At 44.2% G+C, this 26,220-nt stretch overlaps 2 protein-coding genes across 3 annotated transcripts; one reads left to right on the top strand and one right to left on the bottom strand.

Moving 5' to 3' along the window:
- The first annotated feature begins 1,021 nt into the window (after window positions 1-1,021).
- SRSF5 (serine and arginine rich splicing factor 5) lies at window positions 1,022-6,168 on the top strand. Of its 2 annotated transcripts, none has more exons than XM_034769319.1 (8): window positions 1,022-1,177; window positions 1,872-2,022; window positions 2,831-2,901; window positions 3,117-3,215; window positions 3,481-3,550; window positions 4,745-4,818; window positions 5,128-5,238; window positions 5,406-6,168. In XM_034769319.1, exons 2-8 carry the CDS (start codon window positions 1,897-1,899, stop codon window positions 5,653-5,655), a joined length of 801 nt encoding a protein of 266 aa, XP_034625210.1. In that variant the 5' UTR covers window positions 1,022-1,177; window positions 1,872-1,896; the 3' UTR covers window positions 5,656-6,168. The 2 variants fall into 2 exon arrangements, with proteins under 2 accessions (XP_034625210.1, XP_034625211.1); XM_034769320.1 differs by having other exon boundaries at window positions 1,025-1,122.
- Window positions 6,169-12,462: 6,294 nt separating this feature from the next.
- Window positions 12,463-19,933, bottom strand: SLC10A1 (solute carrier family 10 member 1). The gene is given in 5 exon segments (XM_034767981.1): window positions 12,463-12,519; window positions 12,521-12,854; window positions 14,892-15,070; window positions 15,707-15,917; window positions 19,469-19,933. Coding segments are annotated over 5 exon segments (1,203 nt in total). The 5' UTR covers window positions 19,891-19,933.
- Between the last annotated feature and the right edge of the window lie 6,287 nt (window positions 19,934-26,220).

Raw genomic sequence — 26,220 nt, 5'->3', positions numbered from 1 at the left:
GTTCTTAATTTGTTAGATCAGAAGAAGATGAGATTGCAAGAAGGGTTAACAAAATATTGGGCTATTAGCTTAGCACCTTATTTCAGATTCAGTTATGCTGCTGTGCTAGGAAGCATGATGGAAACAGAGTTGTTTGTATTCCACCGCAGCCCCAAGATGGCTTCCTGGCTGATGCAATGTTTAACCCAGTTTATTCCAGGCTTTATTCTCTCAGGCCAGTTTTTTACAGCCTTTTCTCTCTCGCACAGACAGCTTCAACTTATTGTTGATGTTTGTAAAGGATCTTGCGAATCAAACTCTCTTTTTAAAGAGCTGGCGGGTGCTGACTTTTGTATGCTAGAACAACGCTGGGTTTGATGAGCTGGTCAGCGGCAGATTCAGCACCATGCTGCAATGAACAGACGTTGGTCCAATACAAGATATGACCAGTCCCACCTCGCCCCCCTAATCTCTCTCCTCCGCCGTCAGCGGGGCCAGCCCGTAGGCAGGAAGTTTGGGAGCGGGGAAATGTCGCAAAGGGAGGGCCCAGGGCAGCCTGAAGGTTTTCCCGCCCGCTAGGAAGCTGGAAAGGGGGAGACTTTCGCCTGACTCATGTGCCAAGCGTGCAGGGAAGCCCGGGCCCGCTTTACGGGGGTGCTACCGCGCTGGAATTGCTGGGCCCCCGCAAGCTCCAGGGGCCTCTCCCAGGCCAGCCCGCAGGCTCCTCCAGGCCCTGGAGTTAGTCACTGTGACCCAGCAACTGCCGCGGAACCCGCGCAGGGCCGGCGGTGCACACAAAGAAATGGGGGAACTGGATGTGCGCGGCCCGAGTTGCTCTCCACGGGCCTGTCGGCGCCCCACGGCTGTTCCGGGCCCAGCGCCTCAACCCCCGGACTCACAGGCACGGCCGCTCCGCGCCCGACTCGCGAGACTCAGGGGCCCCCGGACAAGCCCCGCCTACCCGATGACCTAGTTCTCTCTGCCAAGAAGGACGCCACCCCCCTTCGCCTCTCCACCCATGGGGGAGCCGGAGATGGGTCACGTGGTGTCAACGTCACGTGCTAGCAGCCTCCATTTTGTGGCGCAGCTACGCAGCGAACTCGCCAGTCGGGAGCTAGACGCCATAGAGGAAGGATCGAGCAAGTAGGTTACTGATTATCCTACTCGCGCGCCCGTCTGGCCTCGGCACGCACCGCAGGTTGGTGAGGGGCTAGCGGGCCCCGCTACGGAAAGGAGAGTGGGGAGTTGAGACTGGAAAGTGCGTGGAACGCGGGACGGGGAAGCCCCAGGCGGGGAAGAGGCGCTACTGGGGAAGGCAGTCTCCGGTCTGGGGGAGTGAAGTGAGGGGGAGGGCATGGTGCTGCTGTCGCGTCCTCGCTGGTGTTTAATTCCCACTGCCGGGAGGTGGGTGCCAGTCTCAGGGCGGGGATACTAATCGTTGCTGTTCTTTTTGGGCGCGGTTTGGGCGGCCATTTTGTGGAATGGAAATGGCGGCGTCTACTGCTTTCTTCTCCAACTCCGGAGCTGTGCGCGCATGCGCGGGTCGCTGAGCTCGCAGAAAAGTCACCAGGGGGTGGGGCGGGAGCGCGCCTGGCTCGTTCCGATTGGTGTAGGGGAGGAGTGGTGTCTTACTTGGCTCTTTCCCATTGGGGCTGAGCGGGAGGGGCGGGGCTGGCTGGTCGGATGTTCTCGGACTTTCTAGACTGCGGCACAGGGCTGGCCTCTGGGGCTGCGCAGTGAGGGTGGGGTGGGCGTTGCGGCTCTTGAGGCGGGGCGCGGCGGGGGGGAGGCGGACAAAAGCTGACTGAGGTGGGGGTCATCGGGTGCCTGATCCCCGCACCCGCTGCAGTTCTCCCTTGGCGCGGCTAACGGTCTCTTTCTTTCTCTTACAGCTGATTTAATCTGACTAACGACACCATGAGCGGCTGCCGCGTATTCATCGGGAGGTTGAACCCTGCAGCCAGGGAGAAGGACGTGGAGAGATTCTTCAAGGGATACGGACGCATCCGGGACATAGATCTGAAAAGGGGCTTCGGATTTGTGGTAAGAACTGTTGCAGCAAAACTTCTCTCCCTGCAGAGGCTGCTTGTGCCTTCAGCCGCTTGTAATAATGTCTCTGAAATGCACTGGATCTACCTGGTAGGAGAGAGTGAAATAGGCAGATTCATTGTTTGGATAAGGAGTGACCTAATTTAAGTCTGTTTGCTTTCCAGCAAGTAGTAGAAGCATATTTCTAGTCCAATAAAACATGTAATTTTTGCCGCCGGGGGGAGGGTCCCCCCCTTTTTTTTAATTGGGATGGCTGGAAGTTGGGATATGGGTAACAGATTTTGCTTGTCTGTGATGAGAGTTTATGGTGCAATACAAATATGCTGGAATGCAGCCTGTAAGCTTCCATTTCCGTTAATTTTTTTGGCCAAAAAGTTAAGATTTTTTTTACTAATAATGCAATGTGTAATCATTTTTTTGCTGTAGTTTGAATACATCTAAAGTACTACGGTGGTTCAGTGAAGATACCACCTATGCCAACTGCAGGGCTTCTGTCAGTGTAGGTAATCCACCTCCCTAAAAGGTGGTGGGTCAGTCAGTCTCCTGTCAACCCAGCCCTGTCTACACTGTGTTTAAAGTTGGTTTGACTGCATGCTCAGAGGTATGGCTATTTCACACCCCTCAGTGGTGTAGTTATACCAGCTTAATTTCCTAGAGTGGGCTAAGGCTTAGTTTCACAAACTGGAGACCTGCTTTTAGTGCTTTCTTTTATAAGGTTGTAGTAGTCTCTTAACAACTAGGCAGATTACATACATTTTTAGTTGAATGTCAGTATCAAAGGTTGTGTTTTCTTATGAAATAGGAATTTGAAGATCCAAGGGATGCAGATGATGCAGTCTATGAACTGGATGGAAAGGAGCTCTGCAGTGAGAGGTAAATGTCTTGATGTTAGTAGCATCCAGTATGCTGCTTCATATGCAGCTTTAAAATAAAGCTAGACAAGTAAATCAAACTGCTAAGCTTCATAAATTCAGTAATACTCTTCATATAAAATATGAACATAAGTTCCCTTGTATTTCTCATTAATGAAAGCACACAAGCTTGTACCAAGGGGTATGCAGGTGAAATGGAGTCATGTTTTCTTTCAGGGTTACAATTGAACATGCACGGGCCCGTTCCAGAGGTGGCAGAGGCAGAGGGCGATACTCTGATCGCTTTAGTAGCCGCCGTCCACGTAATGACAGGAGGTATGTATAGTTGAATAGTCTTAATATATATGGTCCAGTTAAGTGTATCATACCACCATCTGACTGATTTCTCCTCTCCCCACAAGTATTTGGATTGATATAGCAGTGCCAAAGGTAGTTATTACATGAAATAGGCGTGTGTTGTCTTATTTTATAGAAGATTACTTTGCAGCGCTTATTTTAAATCAGAGTTTTTAACCTCAACCTTTTTTCATTGGCCCTGCAAAACTTTGCTCTAGATGAAACCAAATATTTTTCCACACAGAAATGCCCCACCTGTACGAACAGAAAACCGTCTGATAGTAGAGAATCTGTCTTCCCGAGTCAGCTGGCAGGTTTGTTAAAACATAATTGACTACTTTGATTTCATTTAATAGGTATGTAATGTAAAATATACTTTACTAAAAATATTTTAATATATTTAATTGGAAAATTATTATTAATGTAAGCTTAAATAACATAACTAAGGTATTTTCAGAACTAATGTAATATGTAAATACTCAATGTAAATATTTGAGGAAATTTATAAATATATTTATATATTTTTTTTCTTGTTCAAAATCAATTTTAACCACATATTAAACCCTTTATTTGCCAGCCTATCTGTGTCGTTGGCCTTATGACGAGGAGTGCCTGTGGGTTATCCTAATCGTTGTCTTGGTCACTCTTGGTTGGGCCTGGTTGACTTTTCCAGTCAGCTCCTACAATGTAGCAGTTGGCCACCTCTAGATCTGTGTTTGCTGGTCTAGACGTAATCGATGCACTTCCTTAAAGTGCCAGTTTGCAGCGATCCCAGAGAGTTAACGAGATCTGATCCTTAAGTTGAGAGCTGTTCCTCCTGTAACGCTTCCGAATAAGAGGTCGTGGTCGAAAAGAGTTGAAAGATACGAAATTAGGTGGTCGGTCGTTGGAATCCTGATCGCAGTAAAGTGGTCCTTGGTAACTCCACAAGAGTAGAAAATGTCTGCATCCATCAGTAGTCTGCTAATAGGGAGGGCTGTGCGATTTAAAGGCTTCCATCGACTGGGTAGTGTTCTTCAAATGGGTGGCGAAGAGCCAGTCGGGCATATATCATGACGGTATCTTCGATCGCTTAATGCAGTTTGCTGCTTGGCTAGCCTAGGGAAATTTTAATGAAGGTAAAGTAAACTATATTTTTATGACATATGGGGCACAAAATAACTGGTGTATTGTAAACATTCTGTATAAACATAAGGCTTATTCTATTGCAGTCTCTTTTTACACTTCAAAAATATGTAGGTAATATGCACTCAGTTCCATATATAGACTAATACTTTCTTTAATGTTAAAATTATCAGCATTTTGCTTAAAGCAATGTGCTATTTTCATTTATTTCGTGCCCTGATGTAGATAATTCAATAATTCAATTTTGATAGAATACAAGTATGGCAAGTGCCATGTTTGTAATTTATCTAACATCTTCTCTTTCAGTAGTCATGTTCTTACCTTTTTTATATATGTAAACATTAGTTCTGTTTCTTTGAATAACAAATTTGGTCTCGTGTTAGGATCTCAAAGACTTCATGAGGCAAGCTGGGGAAGTAACCTTTGCAGATGCACACAGGCCTAAGCTAAATGAAGGGTAAGTATCTGAAACTTCTCTCAAACTTGTTGAACATTCATTACTAGATTCAGATACTTCTAAATACTGAAGCTAGCGTCAGCACTCTTAATGGGTGCCCACTGTTTGAGTTGAAACATAGCCCTATGGGATTTCAGTAAAAAGGCAAATGAATGCTATTTGAGGGAGGAAATATTAATTCACAGTTCAGTTACTGACATGAATGAGTCAACCAATCTTGTAGCAAAACTTTAAGATCTGTTACATGGGCTAGGTAATTCCTGGCACTTAATGTGAATCATGTTGGTTTTTTCTCCTCTTTTTTTAAAGGGTGGTTGAGTTTGCCTCTTACAGTGACTTAAAGAATGCTATTGAAAAGCTCTCTGGCAAAGAAATCAATGGAAGGAAAATTAAACTAATCGAAGGCAGCAAAAGACACAGGTATGAGTTTTTAAACCTCCAAATGATGCTGAAGTACAGGCTAAAATACAATTTGAAATTTCCTTGTGAACGCTCGTCTCTGCTTGATAAAGCACTCAGAATTTTATATTGATTATTAAGTACTGATATAGTACAATGGCTAACATCGGTTTGTATAACTTCATTAGTAGGTCCAGAAGCAGGTCTCGTTCCCGTAGCAGGAGCTCATCCAGGTCTCGCAGCCGTTCTCGTTCCCGAAGCCGCAAGTCTTACACCAGGTCCAGGAGTAGGAGCCGTAGCAAGTCTCGTTCAGTTAGTAGATCTCCAATGCCTGAGAAGAGCCAGAAACGGGGTTCTTCTAGTAGATCAAAATCTCCAGCATCTGTGGATCGGCAGAGGTCTCGGTCAAGGTCCAGATCTGTTGACAGTGGAAATTGAACTATATAAGTAACTTGCTTGGGGGCCTTTTTTTAAACCATACTTGCTATAACTTGTGGTAAGTATGTGATTTTTCTGTGGGGAAGGGTTTGGATGTGGGGGAGGGACAACTTTGTAGATATGGACCACCGCGGGGTATGAATTAAATGTATTAAATGTCTTTTGATAATCCTTTTCTTGCTCACATTTTTTGTGGATGTCAAGTGTATAGTTTGTGTATTTGGGCAGAGCTCTTTATAACTAAAGCTAATAACTTCAATTTTTTTGTACTCAAAAAAAGAAATCATCTGAACGTTTTAGTTCCCAGTGTATTCAAACATGTGAATGATAATTCAAGATTAGTTTAATGTCTTCAATTAAACTAATAGCTTTAGACCTTTAAGAGCTCTACATATGTGCTGTACATAAAGCTTTATATCAGAGGGTTTTTTGTGCTTCCAACAATTGTTTCAGTTGAGTCAGCTAAATAGATTATGCTGCTCAAGATTGATAATAAAACCTTAATTTTAAAAACTGTCTCATTTTCATTTAAAATGACTCTTCACTCAACACTTGAATCCAAAACATCTATGTTGCTCAGGTCTCCTAATGACACAGCTCATTTAACAAAAGGAATTCATTTTGTCTCATGGGCGGGAGCTTATGGTGGTGATATTGTGTAGCTCCCATGTCTTAGAGTAGAAGTAGAAACAAGCAGGCTCATAATAAGGAAATGTTTTTGTCCTTTGGCTAACTCTTGATAGTGCATATCTTCAAGGAACAGGTGGTCATGAGTAAGCACAATTAAATGGATATGAAGAAAGGAAGTCAAGTGTGACTATAACAATGTTGGGAATCATTAGAATAGGGATAAGACAAAAATATTGCCTCTATATAAATCTAGGGTACGCCAACATCAAATAGTGTGACAAAAGGTTTAGGGAAGATTTCAGGGCTTTTCAATTTTGACAGATGACTATAGGGGGAATGTGACAGGATTATAAAATCGCGACTGGTGTGGAAGTTTGTGGTGGTCCTTATAACACAACCCTTAGGGCTCACCAAATGAGATTAATAGGCAGCAGGTTTAAAACAAAAGGAAGTATTTCTTCATAAACACATTGTGTGGAACTCTGCCAGAAGATGATGTGAAGGCCAAGACTAACGGGGCTCAAAAAGAACTAGATGACTTCCTCTTCGGATAGGTCCCTCAATAGCTATTAGCCAGGATGGGCAGGGATTGTAGCCTCTGTCAGAAGCTGGGAATGGGCAATTGGGTGGATCCACTTGATAACCTCTTCTGCTCATTACCTCTGAGGCACCTGGCATTGGCCACTGTTGGAAGACAGGATACTGGGCTTGATGGGCCTTTAGTCTAAACCAGTATGGCTGTTCTTACAAGCCATCCTGCCTCTTTCATGTCATACGTTGCCTGCGTATACATGGAACCTTATCACTGAAAGCAGTCTGCCTTTTATGTCCAGAGAGGTAGGGGATTGAGAAACTAGTGACGATAAGTTGGGTGTAAAATGGACTTTCTTACCCTTTCAAGCTGCAAAGGTAACAGGAAAAGGCCATTAAGAATGCAAGCTTGAACTTGGTAAGAGGAAACATTTAAAAGGTGGGTACTTGTAGCTACATGTAGTTTATTTCTCTGCATTATTTACATGCCCCAGTAGTTAAAAAGCTAGTAGGAAACAGGAGCAGTTCTTGGGGTAATGGGGCCTTATTTTAGGATAGGGAGATGGAGCTCACTGAGGAATTGAGCGGTATTGATCAGAAAGTGGGAGCCTTTTTCAGAGCACTATAGATTTCATAAAAACAAAGATTGGTGTTAGCTGACATGAAATCTGGGCAATATTTAATTATTTTGGTTAGGGTCTCAGCAGTAGCAGAGCATTTCAGCATGCCCTAGAAAGCTATAGTAACTTAACTGTCAGCCAAGTAGGCTGAGGTCTGCTTTAAACTCAAGTGATTTGTGAATTTTTCTAACAATTACCAGAGTGCCCAATACTAGAAATGATCCATAACTAGCTGCTATCTCTTGGGGTTCAGTCATAATATAGGACATTCTGGGGAAATATGTTCTGGTAAATGGTTGTATGCAACTTGTCCTAACTGCTCAATTGCATGTAATGGAGGCTATATACTACTCACCAGCTCCAGTTGTAGGCTCTGGATCAAAGTTCTGTCATTGCTACCATTGCCATTTTGTGTCTACAGCTCAGCGACAGTTCTAGGTGGTCACAGATTTGTTGCAGTTAAGATTCTGGTCTCTGGAAAAAACAGGACTTGCCTTATGCTTTAAAAGAAGTGATACCTTAAGTACACTTAGTTCTTGTTGCACTGAGTTGCATACTTGGCACTGAAAATGCTGTCCCTTTAAATTATCAATTAAAGTGAGGCAGACTTGTTCTACCTTGTTTTGTTTTTTTGGAGTAGAAGTGTATCCATGTGCAGTTTCTTCCAAGGGTAGTATTACTAATTCAGTGTTGTTGCAAGACTTGCAATATATTGTTGGCTTTAGAGTCTCTTAGCAGGTGTCTAATTTAAAATCTTTATTAAGGCAAACACTCAGCAAGTAGCAGTCAGTTACAAATGGGAAGCTCAGTTGCATGATCTCATATGTTGCTTCCAGCACTAAACAATACAGGTTTAACCTACCGTTGTTACATAAACTTCTCATGCATATGTATTAGTTTCTCATTTCCATGTTAACTTTCTTCCTCTCAGTACAGGTTTAGTGTTAGTTCAAACTGGCCTTCTAGCTTTGTCATTTTTCTTGGTCTTGCAAACATGATTACACTGCAATTTCTTACACATACATAGTTTTGACTTAAGCTTACACTGTTATGTTAACAGAACAGACTCTTAAAATCTACAGCAGGCTTCTGTCAGACCTCTGCTCCTAAAGTATATGTGGTGTTTTATAAGGGTTTTCCTGACTGTTTTTTATGACGCTTATTTCTTCACTAATGTGGTTGCTGTTTAATATGAGTGGAGCTAAAGACCCAGCTGGTTACTGTCAGGCTGCTCCCGGTGAAGACAGTAAATGCTGTTTCTAAGCAGGGCCGGCTCCAGGCACCAGCTTACCAAGCAGGTGCTTGGGGCGGCCACTTCAGAGAGGGGTGGCATGTCCAGCTATTCAGCGGATGGTCCCTCACTCCTGCTCGGAGCAAAGGACCTCCCGTCGAATTGCCGCCGCAGATTGCGATTGCAGCTTTTTTTTTTTTTTTTTGGCTGCTTGGGGCGGCCAAAACCCTGTAGCCAGCCCTGTTTCCAAGGGGCTGAAATCCATTTACCCTCAAGGAAGATGGTGGCTCACCATGAGTCGTCATGTAGGAGCCAAGTAGAGGACAGGAGAATGTGGAGGGAATTGTGCTGCTGAAAAACTGGTCTTTGAAAAAAAACACCACATGATTTTAAGGCAATCCCATGCGCTTTTTGGGGGGGTGGGTCCTGATGATTTTGAATGGTGGGGGTTGGCAGAGTTACAGTGAAATCTTTAAACTCTGCATCCCAGGATATTCTAGCTATTCAAAGGGACATTAACCATATGCAGTTGCTGCATTTCAGAAAGCTTTATCCAGTAGTGTGAGGGATAACGGTCTTTGGAATGCAAGTGAGACAGCCATTGAACAAATGGGTCAGTGGCTAAAGATAACGTACTTCTAAAGAGCTTTACGACCATGATGGGTACCAGCATAATAGAAGTCAGTGGAAAGGCTCGGGTTTACTTCAATGAGGATTGAACCAGGCATTGTGTGCAAAAAGAGTTCTCATCCTTTGCATCACCAAGGACTGTTGGCCTCTTGCAAGGCAGCTAAGACATCTAATTTACATAATGCATCGAAACTATAGCAATTGTAAGTCAAATTTGTGGCTTTATTGAATGGTGGTTTTTTTAATATGCTCAATATCCTTAAATTATTTTACTTTGAGGTACAGTGAACCACTGGTCTGAGCACAGAACTGGGAGCCTGGAGCTTCTGAGTTCTAATGTTGCCTTGTTACTGACTGTGGGGCCTTGTGGCTTAGTTAATGTTGATATGATGCATTCAAAGTGTTCAGTATTATGTTGGATGCTGGCGTGTTCCTACAAAGCAAGGCACTTTGGGACAGGTGGTCTTGCCTTGGGCAGACCAGTCCAGCAGTTAGGGTACTAGCTTGGGATGAGGCAGACCCAGCTTCAGTTTCTTGCTCTGCCACTGATGTGTGATTTTTGGGATAGTCACTTCGCCTCTGTGTGCATCAGTTCCCCGTTTATAAGATGTGGATAATAGCCCTTAAGTGTATGAGGCAGTCAGACACTAGGGTCAGCCTTAGAAGTATCTTAGAAACCTCTCCATGTTAAATTATAGAAACCATAAGGTTGGCTGCAGGTCATGTTTTGGGCTCCAGTGCCTATGGTTTGGGGACCTTACATGTACAAAACTGCTGGGGTGAAGAGTGCCTGTGATTGATAGTAAAGGACTCCTAAACTACATTCGGTCACATTTCATTTGTCGATCCTGTGTTGAGAAAATTCCAGGCTAGCTTTTAGATGTCAATTAGAGAAATTAACTTGAACTTCTGAAAGGCTTTTGCCTCTTGCACAAAACTATGTGCACAGAAAAACAACTCGAATGAATGGGTCTGGCTCCATTAATGGTAGCAACCACTAATAAGCTATGTCATGCTGTTGGTTCCAAGGTCTCTGGCACAGAAACTTGTGGGAAACTCGGAGAGAGCTCACTAGGATGGACTGCACCATTTCTTCATCAGCCAAAATATGAATGTTTTGGAGATGACCAAAAATTGGTTAGTCCAATGAGTCTCAAACTCTAGCCTGTGGCACTTGGTGCCCTTCCTGGAGAACATCCAATGGGAGGGAGGGGACAGTGGGCCTGTGAGAGGATCTGCTCACCCCTTTGTTTTAAAATCAACATTGTTGCACATTTCATGCAAAACTGCTGGAGTTCAGCAAACTGGGTGCAGAAGCTATAACCTGGAGCACTGGTGGGTGTATCTGAGCTGTGGTGCTTCTGTAGTATCCACTTACTTTGCTGGTGTTTCTGTTTCTTGTGCAATATCATCCACAGCTGTATAGATCACTTTTGCTGTATCTAAAGAAGAGGTGGGGGAAAAAGTCATAAGACCACATTGTCCAACCTATATCACTGGAAGGTGATGCTGCAGGAAAGATGAATGGTTGCTGTAATGCAGGGATTCCTATATTGCACTGAGCGATGCTTGGCCCTTTTTAGATCTCAAAGAAGCCCAAGGGCCAGAGCTGTGCAAAATAAAGGTGGCAAGCCCCATCCCCCCCATCCCCCTCCCCCAACCAAAAAAAAAACTGCAGCAATTTTGTTTCAAGTCATTTCATGAACCAGACTTTGATTTGCTAACAGTAAGTGGAAAATGTCACCTTTTTGTATATGTTTCCAGTGCACACTGCTTTTCTATCAGCAAACTAGCTCCATTTACAAAATATGACAAACCACCACTACTGCACTCCAAGGTGCAAATCAACCTCTGCTCTGCCTCCCAAAGTAGGTGGAGCCAGCTGGCTAGGGCAGGGGCAGGACTAAGATGGCTGCTAGATGTTCTGCTTGAGTGGCTCTCCCAAGTAGTCCCTCCCTGTAAGGCTCAATGGGTTTTGAAGCTGTTCCCCAGCTGAACCCCAGAGGGAGAGTTCCAGTGGTACTGTACTGGAAGAGCTGTCCTTATTGCCATGAAACTGGCCTACAGCATTTTTATTTTTACTTTTTTAAATCACAAAGGCATTTGCTGAATTTGCTTACACACTCCAACCAGTCTCCCCTCTCAGCTGCAATGCTTTTCTGCAACCTCACCAAAACGCAATCCACTCATTTGGATTAAGCATTGTTCACTTCCTGTCCTAAACTTGTATATTGGTCCAGAAGAGCACCATCTGGCAGAGAGAAGTGAATTCATGTTCATTAAGAACTTCAATGACGCAATCAACTTATTTTTGTAGGCCACTGTGATGGGGTAAGATGGTCCCATCCTGTGCTAGAAAGGGTTAAAGGCCAGACTTGGACTCAGGTAGCCACACTTGCTGCCTCTACAAAACTAAACTATTCGAGAGATGCAGAGCCAGCGTGCAATGGCTGGCAATTACAACACTGGTAGAGCCTGGCTGAACAGATGATTCCTTTGTTCTGTATCTTTTGAGACTTTGTTTTTGAAAGATTCCTTTTCCTGGAAGGGGCTGGATGCTTTGAGGGCACTTGGCTGGAGGGCTGGCTGATGCTATGGCTGGAATAGGCCATAGTATGTATGGGGGAAACTGAGACAGAGCAATCCTAGGATCATGTTGTGCCAAAAAGGGGTGCACTCGAGTTGCACACTGTCACAGTGACCTGACAGTTGTCAGATGGTAATAAGTATGATGTTACTGGCCAGGGCTGGGTAACAAAATATGAAGGTGAAAAGCTTCTCATACTACAAAGCTTTCACTCTTAGAGCCTCTAATTTCTATTCTCTGCAGAAATTTCACCTAGCATTTACCTTCTAATGACATGACTTATGTAACTTGCATAATGGGGTGATCCTTTCTCACCCCTCACTCAACAACAGGTAGTGATACCCAAGCTGCGTCAGTTGCTGTCTACCTCATATTCCTCTGTTTCAAATGGACTTGATACTCGTCTCCTTTGAGTTGTCAATACAGATTCCCTGCTTTTGGGATGTGCCTGTGCACTGAAGCACAGGACTCTCTGGAAAGCTGTGACTATTGGTGGGTTGCACAGTCAGTACCTCACCCTACTAAACTTTTGATATCAAAAGTTGTGGCCCCTAGTATCCTCAATTCCCTATGCAGTATCATCTGGAGAGGCTATTCTTCACTTCTAGCTGTTTAGTTTTGCTGTGTGCTATTATACAGCAACTGAGTTCCACCCCAGAGAGAGCAGCAGTTCCGTGATGGCGGGGCAGTGATACCAGTGTATGGTTTATACACTACTTTGAGATGAAAAGCCTGTAGGAACCAGAGAGAGGTTTTAGTTATACTACACTTGCCGTTTGGTTTCTTTAGCTTTTCGTGAACCCTGAAGGCCAGTATCAGGAGAAAGCCCTCTCCAAGCTGGAATACCATGTATAGGAAAGGGAAGAAGAAAAGGGGTCCAATGACATCAGGGGCAAAGGCCACTTTGAGGATGGTAGAGTAGAGCTGCACATTCTGGCAACCAGTCTCCATGCAGACTGTCCGCCTGCACCTGTAGAGGAAAGAGTTAAACACAGGCGTGAATTGCAGAACTGCAAACAGAGTGCCCAGCTGTTTATGCGTTTGACCCTGGTAAAAAAACTGCAGTAGGAGCAGTGCTGAGAATTCAAATGAGATGCTTTGTTCAGCACTCCTTTGGGAGTGTGCAACGGTAGGTAGTGACAGAGGTGGGGTGCATGGGCGGAAATCCTGCCTAGTCATGATTGGTGGTCATGAATCGGGGGTTCTCCAGGAGCTGCTGCCACCGCAAGGGGAAAAAAATCTGGTTCAAAAGTGAGGAGAGAGAGAGTTGCCAGGGAAAGGTAAGGGGAGGTTTGTGTGTGTTAGGAGGGTTATCATGGCTGGGTTACCCATGGGCTCAAGGCATGATAAAGGATGATTCAGTTGTGTAGTGAGTCCTAACTTTGAATCTGTGCTGGGGTCTTCAGCTGAATATTGTTATGCCCTTTGTGGTGTGAGGCAGTTATCAAAATAGGAAAAATTGTTTGAGTTTTGTCAGTCCTGTCACACGTACTAACCCTTTTCTCCATCACTTTCTACTTGGGAGTTCTCCTGACTTTTTCTCTTTCATATTTCATTGTCAGCAACTGAGAATTCTGAAATGAACAGGTCTGTAGTGACCAAAAGTCAAACCATTTATCAGCTTGTTCAGAGGCCTGTGTGAAACAACTTGGTGGGTCTTCAGGTGTCCATTTGACAGAATTGCCTCTGCCATTGGTTCCAATTTTGTCAGACCCAAGACGGCCAAAGAATGAGTTGGTCCATGAGACTCTACTCATCTCTCATCCCAGTAAGGATTGAGGCACATGGGCTAGGGACAATACAGAGGCAATGTTCCCTCTAATTTTTTACATCTACGTGCGGAATTAATTTTGTTATGTGCAACAATATGGCAGTGATGTGTGGCGAAGGTGGGGCCAAGGGGTTTGGAGTGTGGGAGAGGTCTCAGGCAGAGGGTTGGAGTGCAGGGGGCGTGTGGGCTCTGGGGTGGGGCTGGGGATGAGGGGTTTGGCGTGCAGGCTGCCCCAGGGCTGCGGCGGGGAGAGAGGACTCCTCCCAGCCCTCTTTTGCTGCAGCAGCCCAGGGCTGGGGGAGAACGCCTCTCCCTGTCTGGGCAACTCCAGGGCCGGGGGAGAGGCATCTCTCCCTGTCTGCATGGCCCTTGATAGCCTGCTGCGCGGCCGCGCAGCTTAGAGGGAACTTGGTATAGGGGTAGCTTGCACCGTCCCTGCCTGTATTCATATGTGTCTTGTAGTTAAACAACAACTGTCAATCTCCAGGGTTGCTGGAGGCTGACAGCTCATGACCCCCCCATGGAATAATATTGTGACCCCCTGAGGGGTCCCAACCCCCAGTTTGAGAACCCCTGTTCTAGGCTGACCGCCAGAAAGGAAGGACGCATCTCATAGGCTCCAGAACGGGAGCAGCTGGAACCCCAGACCATGGAAGCCAGAGGCACTGAGATCTAGGCAGATGCCTGAATACCTGCGGATGCCCAAGGGAGGCTGGAGCTTCTGGAATCTGCACGCTGAGGAACCGGGAGACCTGAAAGATGTTTAGACCGCAGCATCGGGGAATATGGCAGGAAGTAGCCCAGGGGAACTAGACACTGTCAGGGCCCTGGGCTGGGACCCAGTGGAGCCTGGAGGTCCCAGGTCCCCCTAGCCTGGCTGCCACCCACCCTTAGGTGGCTGCCTATTCCCCCAACTGGCCACTAGACCACTCAGCCCTGCTGAGGAGGGCAGCCATTTTGATTCTGGCCATTGGGCCACACAACCCCACTGAGGAGGGGGTTCTATTGACTCTGGCCATTAGGACATATTGCCCTGACATCAGGGACAACTATATTGACTCTGGCTACTAAGCCCTGCCAACAAGAGTGAGCATATTGACTCTGGCCATTGGGCCATACAGCCCTGAGGCTAAGGGCAGGAAGGCAGACTTACTGCGGGGCCATGATGGCCTTGCCCCTCTCCCCAAAGGGGGATGGGGTGTAATTGCCCCGCTACAGAGATGTAGAGGGACCTACCTGTCATTGAGATTGAAAAATGAAGATAGCATGTAGCCAAGCAGGAAACCAATAAAAGGCATCAAGGCAGACGTTCCCAGCAGGGGTGGCGAGAAGATGATCAAAATACTGTTTCCAACACTTGTCACAAACAGAGCGATTATTGGAACAGATGATACAAGCAACACAATCATCCCTGCCTGAAATAAAAGTGGATCAGGAGTTGGGAAAGACACGACAAAAATCCCCATTAAAATTAGCCAAGATGTTTGTAAGTAGCTGTCCCATTGTCTGTTAGAATGATACCTTCCTACTTGTAATAATATAGCACCTTCATCTCAAAGCACTTAAGAGATTCTATTGGAACCCCTTTACTCACAGTTAGAATACAGGCACTGCTGAGACGGAATATGATTGCTGTTTTTTCTAGGCATAAGTAGATGCTGGTGATCTGTCCCAGTCACTTCTGGATGATTGCCACAAAGCCCTAGTTAGTGGCTTTGAGGCTTTCCTCTTGTCCTGTGATGTCAGGCATCTGAGCTCTCCGCACAATAGAACATTTGGGCAAGGCTATGGATTGGTTAGAGAGTGTTGTCCAGTGGTTAGAGCAGGAAACTGGGAGTAAGTACTCTTGGGTCCTGTCCTCAGCTCTTTCACTGGTTTGTGGCATGACCTAGAAGAAGCTACTTAACCCTTCTGTGCTTCAGTTTTCCCATCTGTAAATCAGGGGTACAGATACTAATTACCTCATAGGCAACTAGTGAGATGAAATGTTTGTAAATTGCTTCGAAGCCCTTAGGGAAAGGTGATGACCACAAAATAATGCCATTTCTTACCTTGACGATGAGGCGAGCATACTGTGGCTTCTTCTCATTCAGGAAGATCCCAATTGTGCAGGGAATGAGCATTATGGCCAAGGAGATGACTATTCCCTTGTAAGGTACTTTGCCTTCTAGGTTGCCCTGGTACAGCCCTCTTGAGTAAAGATACAGTAGAAGAGGCATCAGCCCAAGTGCCAGGAGTGTTGAGCATGTGGTCATCACAATGCTGAGATGAAGGGAGAAAGTAATAGCAGTGGAATAAAATTCTTTGTTGGAATATTCTTCTCTTTATCTAACTTGGATACATCCATCCATCTACAATTTCAGCTCACTTTTCCCATTTCTCCCCTTTCCCTCACAGAGGTTTCAGCATTACCAGGCGGTGAAAGGACCTACAGGAATGGAAGTAAGGGAAAACTGAGTAGTTAAAGGACAGTTCTATTTTAGGCTCAAAAAGTAGTCATAAGTATGCATCTTGGTTCATAGAAATTGCCATACTGCATCAGACCTGTGGTCCAGCTAGTCTAGTATCCTATCTCCAGCAGTGGCTGGTACCAGTTGCTTTAAAGGAAAGTGCAAGAAACTGCATAACAGGCAATTATGGAATAACCTGCCCATAGGGAAAATTTCTTCTCAACTCCCATTAGTTAGAAGTTGGTTTTCCCCTGAAACATAAGGGTTTATATCTTCAAAGCTCTTGGGTTGGTTTGTTTCTAAATACTTCCTGTTATAACTCTGGATGTTCTTGTTATCCGTGTACATAAAGTGCAAAAGTTCAGAAGCTATGCAGAGAAATCTAAGTTCAGCTGTCTTTCCCTTGCTGTTGTTTCCACGCTTTAATCTTGGACGAGGGCTATTGGACTGAGGCAATGCTAGTCTAATTTTTTGGGGAGCTTATCTTTTTCTATTTGGGGTAGCCCCTTAAGACTTGCTTGATTTACATGGAACGGCAGGAGGTCTCTTAAGAGTACTAATAACTGGAATAGTGAAGGGGTGAGAAATGTAGGCATTGCCATGCTGGAACAAAACAATGGTCCATTTACGCCAGTATTCTGCCCTCAACAGTGGCTTATGTTGGTCACTTACAAAAACCCAATTATGCACCTGATGATGCAACAGCAGTGATGTAGTGCTAAACCATACAGTGCAGGAGCCCTGCAGAAATTCCCTCAAGTTGGTAATTCTATCACGTGTGTGAGAGTCTCCAAAATCCATTTTGCATGTGATGTCATCGTAAGATAAAGCAGCCATTTTTGAAACCTAAAATGTTACCGGTAAATTTTATCTAATTGAAAATCAGTGCAACGGTAATTGTGAGACTTCACACATTAGTAATAAATACACACATTGTTCTAATATAAAACACGTGTAGCTCAGCTCCTCTATGTCAAACTTTACACTAAGTAGCAAGGCACAGGGAAAGCAATTAGTCAAAGAGCTCATCGGCAGAACATGTAAAATACTCTTTATAAAACATTCTCTGCAAAATTCAAATAAAGTATTTAAGATGCCAGAAGACTATTTTACATTGGTCTTGAATTTTACTCAGATTTCACATCCACTTATGAAATTTATCACATAACTTTTTAGAAGAAAGGTAAGTTGGATCTACTGCATATGATGGTAGCTTGGAAAGAAGTGTGACTCTCAACTTGAAAACTTGGTGTGTTTTAAGGGGATTCAGACTATAATGCTATCTTAAAAATAAACAAAAATACTGAGGAGAGAAGTGCCATCTACTGCCTCTCCTTAATTTGTAGTATTTTTCTGCTTATTCTATGAAGCATTTCACTGTTTTCATAAGACCTTCACAGGATATATTCCCCACTGGTGACTTGCCTCCTGAATTTCTGACCCTCTACTATTATTACTTTTCCTAAGGAGATGAGTTAGAAGCATCATGAAATATTTGACCAGTATTTTGCCATTTGGTGGTCTTGCATGGTCACATGGGAATATCTATGCTGAGTGGATTCTAAATCACGGTGTACAAAAAGGTCTGCTAGAAAGTCTTGTCATTTTGATGAGTTCATTGATAAAGATGCACTATGGGATACTTTGCTTAATAGCAGAGAGCTAACAGGGAGAAATGCCACTTTTCCTTAGTTAATTTCAGCAATTGCTCATAAGCCTCTGGGCCATGTGAATTTATGCTGAATTGGCTGAATTTTCAGAAGGGTCTCAGCCATGGCCAGGAGTCACCATTGTGTTACTCCAGATTAAAGTTGGTGTAACTCTACTTGAACTAAATGAATGGCGTTACACCCCTATAAAAGGGGAGTTAATGCAATGGGGGATCAAGCCCCAAATCTTTATATCTGAACCTACGGTTTTGCCCATGGAGAAACTTGCAACTTTTGAGCACATAGAGCTTTTGCTTTTCTGCATTCACAAATTACGTGACTGGGCACCAAATGTAAACAAGGTGGTCACAAATATGCAGCCCACTCTTGAAAATGTGGTCTCTGTGTCACAGGACCAAACATAAGGATCCATATTGCTACGCAATAAAAATAAAATGCACCACAACAAAAAGCACTATTAAAACAACCAACTAACTAATCAAAAGTCCCATGGTAGACCCTTATTTTATGGCAACCAGTTGAATTTGTTAATGAAAGGCTCAGAGAACAGGGACCACTCCTATTTGGCTTTAATTTATCATTATATTTTCATCATGCTTAGATAGACCTTTGTCTCCCTAATCTATTGATTTAATTACCCAGTCAATTTATAAGTGGTCACAACATCTTCTATTGGGTTGAATTTTGGGTTGAAGAGGTTTAACTCACATCAAGTTCTTTGAAATGTAGCTTGTAGTCCAATACTGGGCTGAGTAACCAGACTGATGAGCATGCCACAGGCAAGCTATTGAAATCAATTCTTCTTATGGCACCAACAAAAGTACACAATTTGTCTTCCTTTGTTGAGTGTTTCTTTCCCCCTAAAGCTATAATCTGTGCAGGTTTCTAATTCCTGGGTCCTAACTGCAAGACCGGTGGAAACTCTCCCTAGTTCTCTGTCTACCCCCACGTTGCTCCTTACCTTCCGTGCTGGCTTGAGCCTCACCCTGGTTTCCTGGGAGGGTGTTATGTCCTCTGCCCACTTCACTCCTCCCTTCAGCCTGGCTCTCTGCTTCCTGCTGGTTCCTAGAGTAGCAGCACCAAGAGTAGCTGCTGTGGGTTCTGGCAGGAGGGCTCAGCAGGCAGAACAGGACCCAGCTGCTGGCTGGGCTCCCTTCCATCCTACTCTGCTCCTCTCCCTCCTTCCTGCTGGTTTGAGGCTTCCCCAGTGCCAAGAGTAGCTGCTCTGGGTTCTGGCAGGAGAGCCCAACCCAGGCATTGGTCACACTCCCAGCCACATGAGGTTGTTTACTGGTGCACGTGTGGGAGCATGGGTGGCTGGGCTAAATTTGAGTGGTGTTTCAACCTGGCACGTCAGCTGACACCACCACTGAAATTTGGCTTGGCTACTGCTCTGGCTGGCATTATGGAGGGGTAGCCAGGTCAAATCTTAGTGGTGGTGTGACCCCAAGTGCTGGAGTGCAGCTCTATTCTAGATTTTAGGTGCTAGAGCGCTGCTCCGGACCAATTGTGACTAAGCAGCATTTAGCACCAGGCTGATAAGTACTCTAAAAATACTTTGGATACAATACCACATTTCTTCCTGCCTGAAGCATTAGAATGGAGAGAGCTAATAAGTTAGACTGTAGACCAGTCTCCCAACTGAAATGGCCTGGCCAGTGACAATGGTGAGGTTGTACTGAGCTCTCCTTACCTCAGGTTCATATCTCCTTTTGATGCCAGACTAAAAATGTTTGAGAGGTTTCCACCTGGACAGCAGCCACAGATGAGCACAGCCAGAGACTCAATAGGTCCCAAATGGAAGAGCTTGCCCAGGGCAAACGCTGTCAGAGGCATTATGCCATACTGAGCCACCACAGCAATGGCCACCCCTTTAGGTTTCCAGAAGTGAGTCTTGATCTTGGAGAGCTGCATGGTGCACCCCAGTGACACCATGACAATGCTGAGGACAGCAATGAGGATTCCAGTCAGTGCTTGGTCAGTGGCCCGTTGGCGAAACGTGAAAGGCAGTGTAAAGTTGGGCAAGGAGGCATTCTCAGTATGCTCTGGGTTCCAGGATTCTGGGCTCCCATAGGCTCCTCTGGTGGTGTTCATTGTTGCTATGAGCTTAGCCATCCCTTCTTCCTGGTATGGTTGGCAAAGTGAGGAAGGAAGCCAGTTCAAAAGCCTGAAACAATGCAAATCCAGTGCAAGTAAACATCACATCCAACACTCCCCCTTCCTGCAGTCAGTAACTTCTTCAGGCCAGAGCTCTTATCATCTAGTACTGAGTGCAGCTGAAGGCTATTTTGTCAAGGATCATATTTTTAATAGTTTGCACCTTTCTGCCCAAGAAATTCAAAGCACTCTCCTTATTTTTAGGACTAAAATAACCCCTCTAATATCCACATTGATGGCTCGCTAATATTCCTGCATGACACGAATTCAGCCTCTGTCTCATGGCTATCAATGAATAGCCATGAAACAGAGCCAATTGATTTCAAGAATAAAAACCTTCCTCTATTTTCTAGCTTTCCAAGACTTCCAACTGGATGCCTTGACTCCTCTCTAGCTTCCTTAGCCTTTCCCACACTATGAGAACAAAGGCACAGTCAATGAAAATAAAAGGCAGCTAATTTAAAATTGATAAAATGAAATAGCCTGTAGAACTCATTGCCACAAGATGCTACTGAGGCCAAGAGCTTAGCCGGATTCGAAATAGTTTGGCGTTTATATACCCAGTGAGAACATCCCCAGTGATATTAGAAAGAATTCATTTTTTCCCTCTAGGGCTACATCTACGCTATGATCTAGAGGTGTGATTCCTCTGCTCGCGTACACATGCTAGCTCTCGTTGAACTAGCGTGAGTACAAATAGCTGCGTAACTGCGGTAGCATAGGCACAGCTTAGCCATGCCATGTGCAAATCCACAGGGGTCTGGCACATTTGTACTCGGCATAGCTAAGCTGTACCTCTGCTGCTACCCATACTACAGTGGCTACACTGCTATTTATACTCACACTAGCTCTCATCAATCTAACTTGAGTATGTGTACATGAGCAGGGGACTCGTACCCCCTACCGCACAGTATAGACAAAGCCTAAGAAGGGTTATAAACCCTCATTCTTCAGGGCTAAGCCCACCTCTGACTCATGGGAGTTTGGAAGAAGCTTTTCCTGTGGTCAGGGTATTCCAGTAGGTGCTATCTTGAGCCTTACTCTGAAGCACCTGTTGCTGATCACAGTCAGAGCAGGATACTGGACTAGGTAGACTCTGATCTGGTAGGGCAATTCCTCTGTTACGTTTACAAGCACAAATTAATTGAGCTTCACAATGTTCCAAAATAGCATTCCCATCTTAGAGATGGGGAAACAGACACAGAGAGGCTACCTGAGTCATCCAAGGACGCCGACTGGGTCAGTGGCAGAGCAGGGAAAAACCCCAGGTTTCTTGGCCTTGTTAAAGCATAGGACAGACAGCCATGTTTCCTGTCATACCCGCAGCTGCCAGCAGCACACGTCAATGGGAGCTGCACAGGGGGACATAAGGAGGAAGTGGGGCGAGCGTGGTGTTCTTTAAAGAAACTATTTCACAAGTTGAAATGACTCTTCTGATCCCCCAGTAAGTCCTTGCCATTCTAAACATGTAGCAGGAGGACACACTTCATTCCATATGCCAGACTTGGGAACTGGATTTACTGGTGCCCAACCTTCTTCTGGGCTCCCTGTTCGCCACTCCCCTATACACACACACACAAATAAATATGGCGCAAGCTATCTGGAGACTCCCATTAGGATCAGACCTGGCGTCTGCAAAAACACACCATTCCTAGACACATTGAAGTACAGAGTAGAAATTAATTAATTTACCGTTAGCCCTTAGACTGCTGCTTCAGAAGGTGGATATTGTCTTTGCACTTTTCAAAGGGTTTACGTGCTACTTGATAATCCATTCCTGGCTGAGTTCTCCAAGCAATAAAACTCAGAAGGCCATTTAGCCATTATGATTCAAGAAAATCCCTTCCCCATCTGGCAAAGCCTGGTTCTGTTCTTGCAGAGTGTGGTAGTAGCTCCTAGAAGAGCAAGACTGGAATCTTCTGGATGGGGATGTGTTCCAGAGGCAGCCTGTGCAGGTTGGATCTTTTTCTCCTAGGTACAGGGTTGTGGAATGGATTTTCACCACACTGCTTTCTCTGTGAACTCTTCCCTCTTGCTGGAGAAGCTCTACAGCTCTAATTTGTCAGCTGCAGTAATTTATTCATTGCTTCTATTCATAGCAGAGCTCACCAGTGAGCAACCTTTCCAGCCCAATTGCTCTGGAAACGTGATTGAAAGCTGGAAGGAATGTAGGAGCCTTTCTTTCCTGTTTCTCTCTCTAGTGTTGATTTGAAAATGCCTCTAATAGGCAGGATGTCACAAGGGTAGGAAGGAGTAGCTGGAGCAGTGACAACTTTTGAGTGTTGCATAGGCATCCCCAATCGGGTTAGGAGAAGAAGCTATAGCTAAGGTAGTATTTAATGAGAATATTCACTAATGGTTGGCATAGGGATGCCTGGGTTCTTTCCCTGCCTTGTCCACTGACTTGCAATGTGGCCTCAAGAAAGTTAATTGACGTTTTTGTTGCAGCACTTCTCACACTCATGGATAATCCCCACCCTGATAAAATGGAGATACTACTATCCGCCCTGCAGAGGGCATTGCGAAGCTTCATTTTTATGACGTGCTTTGAGACCTGAAGGTGAATGGTGTAATCTAATATGAAGGTAGATCTTTGTCTCCAGAAAAAGGGGCTATGCAAAGTTGTGCATTTTGGATGTATTTTTATTTGGGGGGGGAGGGAGGGCATGGTTTGAAGGGCTGTATGAGTAATAAATAAACATAATCAAGGTAGCACGTGTGCAAGGGCATTAGAAATCTATAGGGAATTCTGTGGTAAAATCCACAGCAATTTTTCTCTTCCCTCCCCCCATTTCCTTTTCTCCAAATATCCACAGAATTTCTGGGTAGTTGTTTGCTTTCTATTGTATTTGTCTCTGCTCTTCTATTTTAATACTGAATACTGTCATAAGATGCAAGGAGGGTCAAATAAAAGCATTTGGCCATTTATTCAGTGTCACTGCATTTGCTGCCCAAAGAATATCCCAAGCGCAGCTGCAGGAGTTCAACATTTAAAAATTGACAACACTGTAAATATTTCTCTCCATCTCCATCTTTAGGAGTGTAGCAACTGTCTGAACTGTCCTAAATAGTAACAATTAAAAAATACTTATAGGGGCTTGTGCTTAAAAAATTTCTACTGGCTGGAAAGCAATTCTCTATAGTTAAAATGGGAAACACCGCTGGAACCAGTGATGTCTATCAAACTGGAAGAACCATTCTAAATGCAGCCACTGTAATAAAATACAGCAGCCTTGTCCCTGTGGAACATCCTTTCTAGTGAATGGAACGTGGAAACATGCCAGGGATGTCCATCCCTCTTACATCAGCACAGGAGCTGGATGTTTGAGATCACTCATGAAAAGGATAATAAATATCATCCTTAGCCATTAAAATCAGCAGACCATTGACATGAACTGGGCAACATCAAGACATGCTGCAGGTGGAATATAAACAGGCTTGCATGCCCTTAAGGATGTCAGTGGAGCAGTAGTCAGAAAATTTAATCTTGGTCTGTGTCTATAAATTAGTGCTTGGACAGCGGCCAGTGAAGCTAACTGCTGTTAGCCAGTGACTTCCATGCTGCCTAACCCTGAGCAGGGCGGGCGCAGGTGGCATGTTGATTAAAGAATCAGTGGGACCTTGTCATCACTTGGCCTCCCAGTGGTGGAGCTGGACCCCTGTTAGCAATGGTGGAAAGCTTTAAAAGGAAAAAGGCTAGTGCAGGCCAGGCCTTGGGTGGGGCCCATCCACACTGGGGACTGAGCTATATTAGTTTGAACTGTTTTCAACCAAGTTCCCTCAACACAGTTTAACAATGGGTGGCCGCATTCTGCCCTCACCCTATGCAGAAGCCTACTGAGATATCAAAGCAGGTTGCATGGCTGTAAGTGAGGGCACAACTGAGCCCTCACTGCTAGGCCAGTGGGCATAACCATTTAAAACCCATTCAGCTAAGACAGTTAAATTTCCAGTGCAGAGATTGCCCTGGGAACAGTAATTGATACAAATATTTTTTTTCTACTCTGGACAATTTTTGAACTAAGTTCTTAGCACAATGAACCCTTTGTTTTTTTCCCCATAGTAGAAATAGCACAAGTATATTGTCCCACAGTACAAAGGACCTTATTCTTATAATGTTTTATAAAGCTAAATAGCTTGGCAAGATATAATGCACACTAGCACCACTAGTGATCACTAATAGCACAACAATAGTCAGTCCTAAACTTTGAGGCTAGTGAGATCCTTTAATGGATTTTAAGGCCTCAGTTTTAAACAACATGGACTAAATTTAAGTGCCACAGTTTTGATCTTGGTGCCGCAAGTTGGGCAGCAAAAAATAATGGAAACTGTTTAGTTTCTTGCCCTAAATCTTTTTAGTAAAAAGTAACCAAATAAGTGGTGCTGCACACAGAATGCTTACCACCCTCTATGCATTAAAAATGTATTTTAAAAATACTAGAGATTTATGGACTTTTCGATGAAAGGTGTTTTGTGTATGCTTTTTTTTTTTTTTTAATAAGAGAAAATCCCCTCAAATTGTATTTTGCTGGATATATAATGAGCGAGCACTTTACACCTTCAAAGAACCTTACAAATATTAACAGAATGCTTACCACCCTCTATGCATTAAAAATGTATTTTAAAAATACTAGAGATTTATGGACTTTTTGATGAAAGGTGTTTTGTGTATGCTTTTTTTTTTTTTTTAATAAGAGAAAATCCCCTCAAATTGTATTTTGCTGGATATATAATGAGCGAGCACTTTACACCTTCAAAGAACCTTACAAATATTAACTGATTAACGCTCATATCCCCCTGCAAGATAGGTAAATACTTTGCCATTTTACAGATGGGGAAAATGAGGCACACTTCTTGGGGGCAGGGACTGGCATTTATTTTATGCTTGTACAGTACCTAGTACAAGGGGGCCCAACTTGGTTGTGGCCTTTATGCGTTTCCGCAATAGAAATGTTAACACAGGTTAATTGATCAGCGCAAGGCTTTGCAGTAAGTCAGTATCTGACCCAGAATTAGAACGTAGTAGAACCCAGATCCCAGTTTTCTACTCGGATAAGGTTTCTGTTATTATCTATGTGTACTTTGAAATATGCAATTTGGCCTTTTTTGTGTACTTGAAATTATCAGAAAACCTGACTATTCTCAGATTTTATTTTAACTGGATGATGGCATGGGCAGGGGTTGGCATCTTCCAATGAAGGCAGAAATGGAAATTTCAGGAGAAAAAAAAATCCCAGATTTGTTGACTCTGAGTTGGAACAAAATTTAACAAAGTGAGGCTGTCTCGACAGAAGCATTTCTCTTCAAATCCCTCCCCCCCCCCATCACACCATCCTTACAGCTGCTTCAGTGCACTACAGTGCTAGTGTAGACTGTCTGCCAGCATTTTAACCACAGATCTAGAGGTGACTGTGATTAAAATGCTTCCAGTGGAAATGGTCAAACAAAAGAAAATGAAGAATTAATCTCTCATCTGCTAGCAACTGCTCAGCTACTAATAGCTGCTCACTGGAAAATGAAAAATAGTCCAATTGTAGAGGGATGGTTCGAAAAATAAGGGCATTTGTTATGGAAAAAGTAACACACCACTGATGTACCCAGCAAAATATACACAGAACAAACAGATACTGTCCAGTATTCTTCAATATTAACATTTGATAGACAGGCCTGGTCTGTTAAATGCGTGTAATCAGAGATTTCTCTCCATTTAATAAAATCACTAGAAACGACATGTCATGGGGGCTGTAATGATACCCACACTATAAGATGGGAACACCCTGTGAAACAGAGAGATCTGAAGACTATATTACTCTATAATGTCTCTTTAAACAAAAGCTTGCTGTAGTAATGATTATTGTTTTGCTTCTGAATCTTACATATCATGCATTTGTAAACCTGTTAATACTTCCTATATAAATAAATAGCAATAAATAATAAAAATGCTTCCAGTGTTCTCACTCCAAGTAGTACAATGGTGCGAAATTTGACGAGAAATGAGAGTGAAATGGGGTACAAATGCAATAAAATATTAGGCATTCAAGAGTTTAAGAAATGGAGTGGGGGTGGGTGCCGAAGATGCTCCCCACCTGAGCCACCTTTGGCCTTGGGTTGCCCTGGCCATAAGAAGTGCCTTTTCCCATTTGTTCATCATCTGCCGATGGGAACAGGTTATCTACACTCTGGCCCTTGCCACAGCTATCCAGGACTTAGTGACCCTCACTCTGCAGAAGCACAGTATGACACCATTGTCGAATGGCCGCACTTGCAGAGCTGTGTTAGCCACACAGA

Source organism: Trachemys scripta, chromosome 4, assembly GCF_013100865.1.
Source record: "Trachemys scripta elegans isolate TJP31775 chromosome 4, CAS_Tse_1.0, whole genome shotgun sequence".
NCBI lineage: Eukaryota > Metazoa > Chordata > Testudines > Emydidae > Trachemys > Trachemys scripta.
Note: the sequence above shows the minus strand (reverse complement) of the source record. Positions and strands in the feature narration are given on the sequence as shown.

Coding starts and splice junctions, on each gene's coding strand:
- SRSF5 (XM_034769319.1), top strand. CDS start 1,897: ATGAGCGGCTGCCGCGTATTCATCGGGAGGTTGAACCCTGCAGCCAGG. Junction 2,023..2,830: donor AAAGGGGCTTCGGATTTGTG/GTAAGAACTGTT, acceptor CTTATGAAATAG/GAATTTGAAGATCCAAGGGA. Junction 4,819..5,127: donor AGGCCTAAGCTAAATGAAGG/GTAAGTATCTGA, acceptor CTTTTTTTAAAG/GGTGGTTGAGTTTGCCTCTT.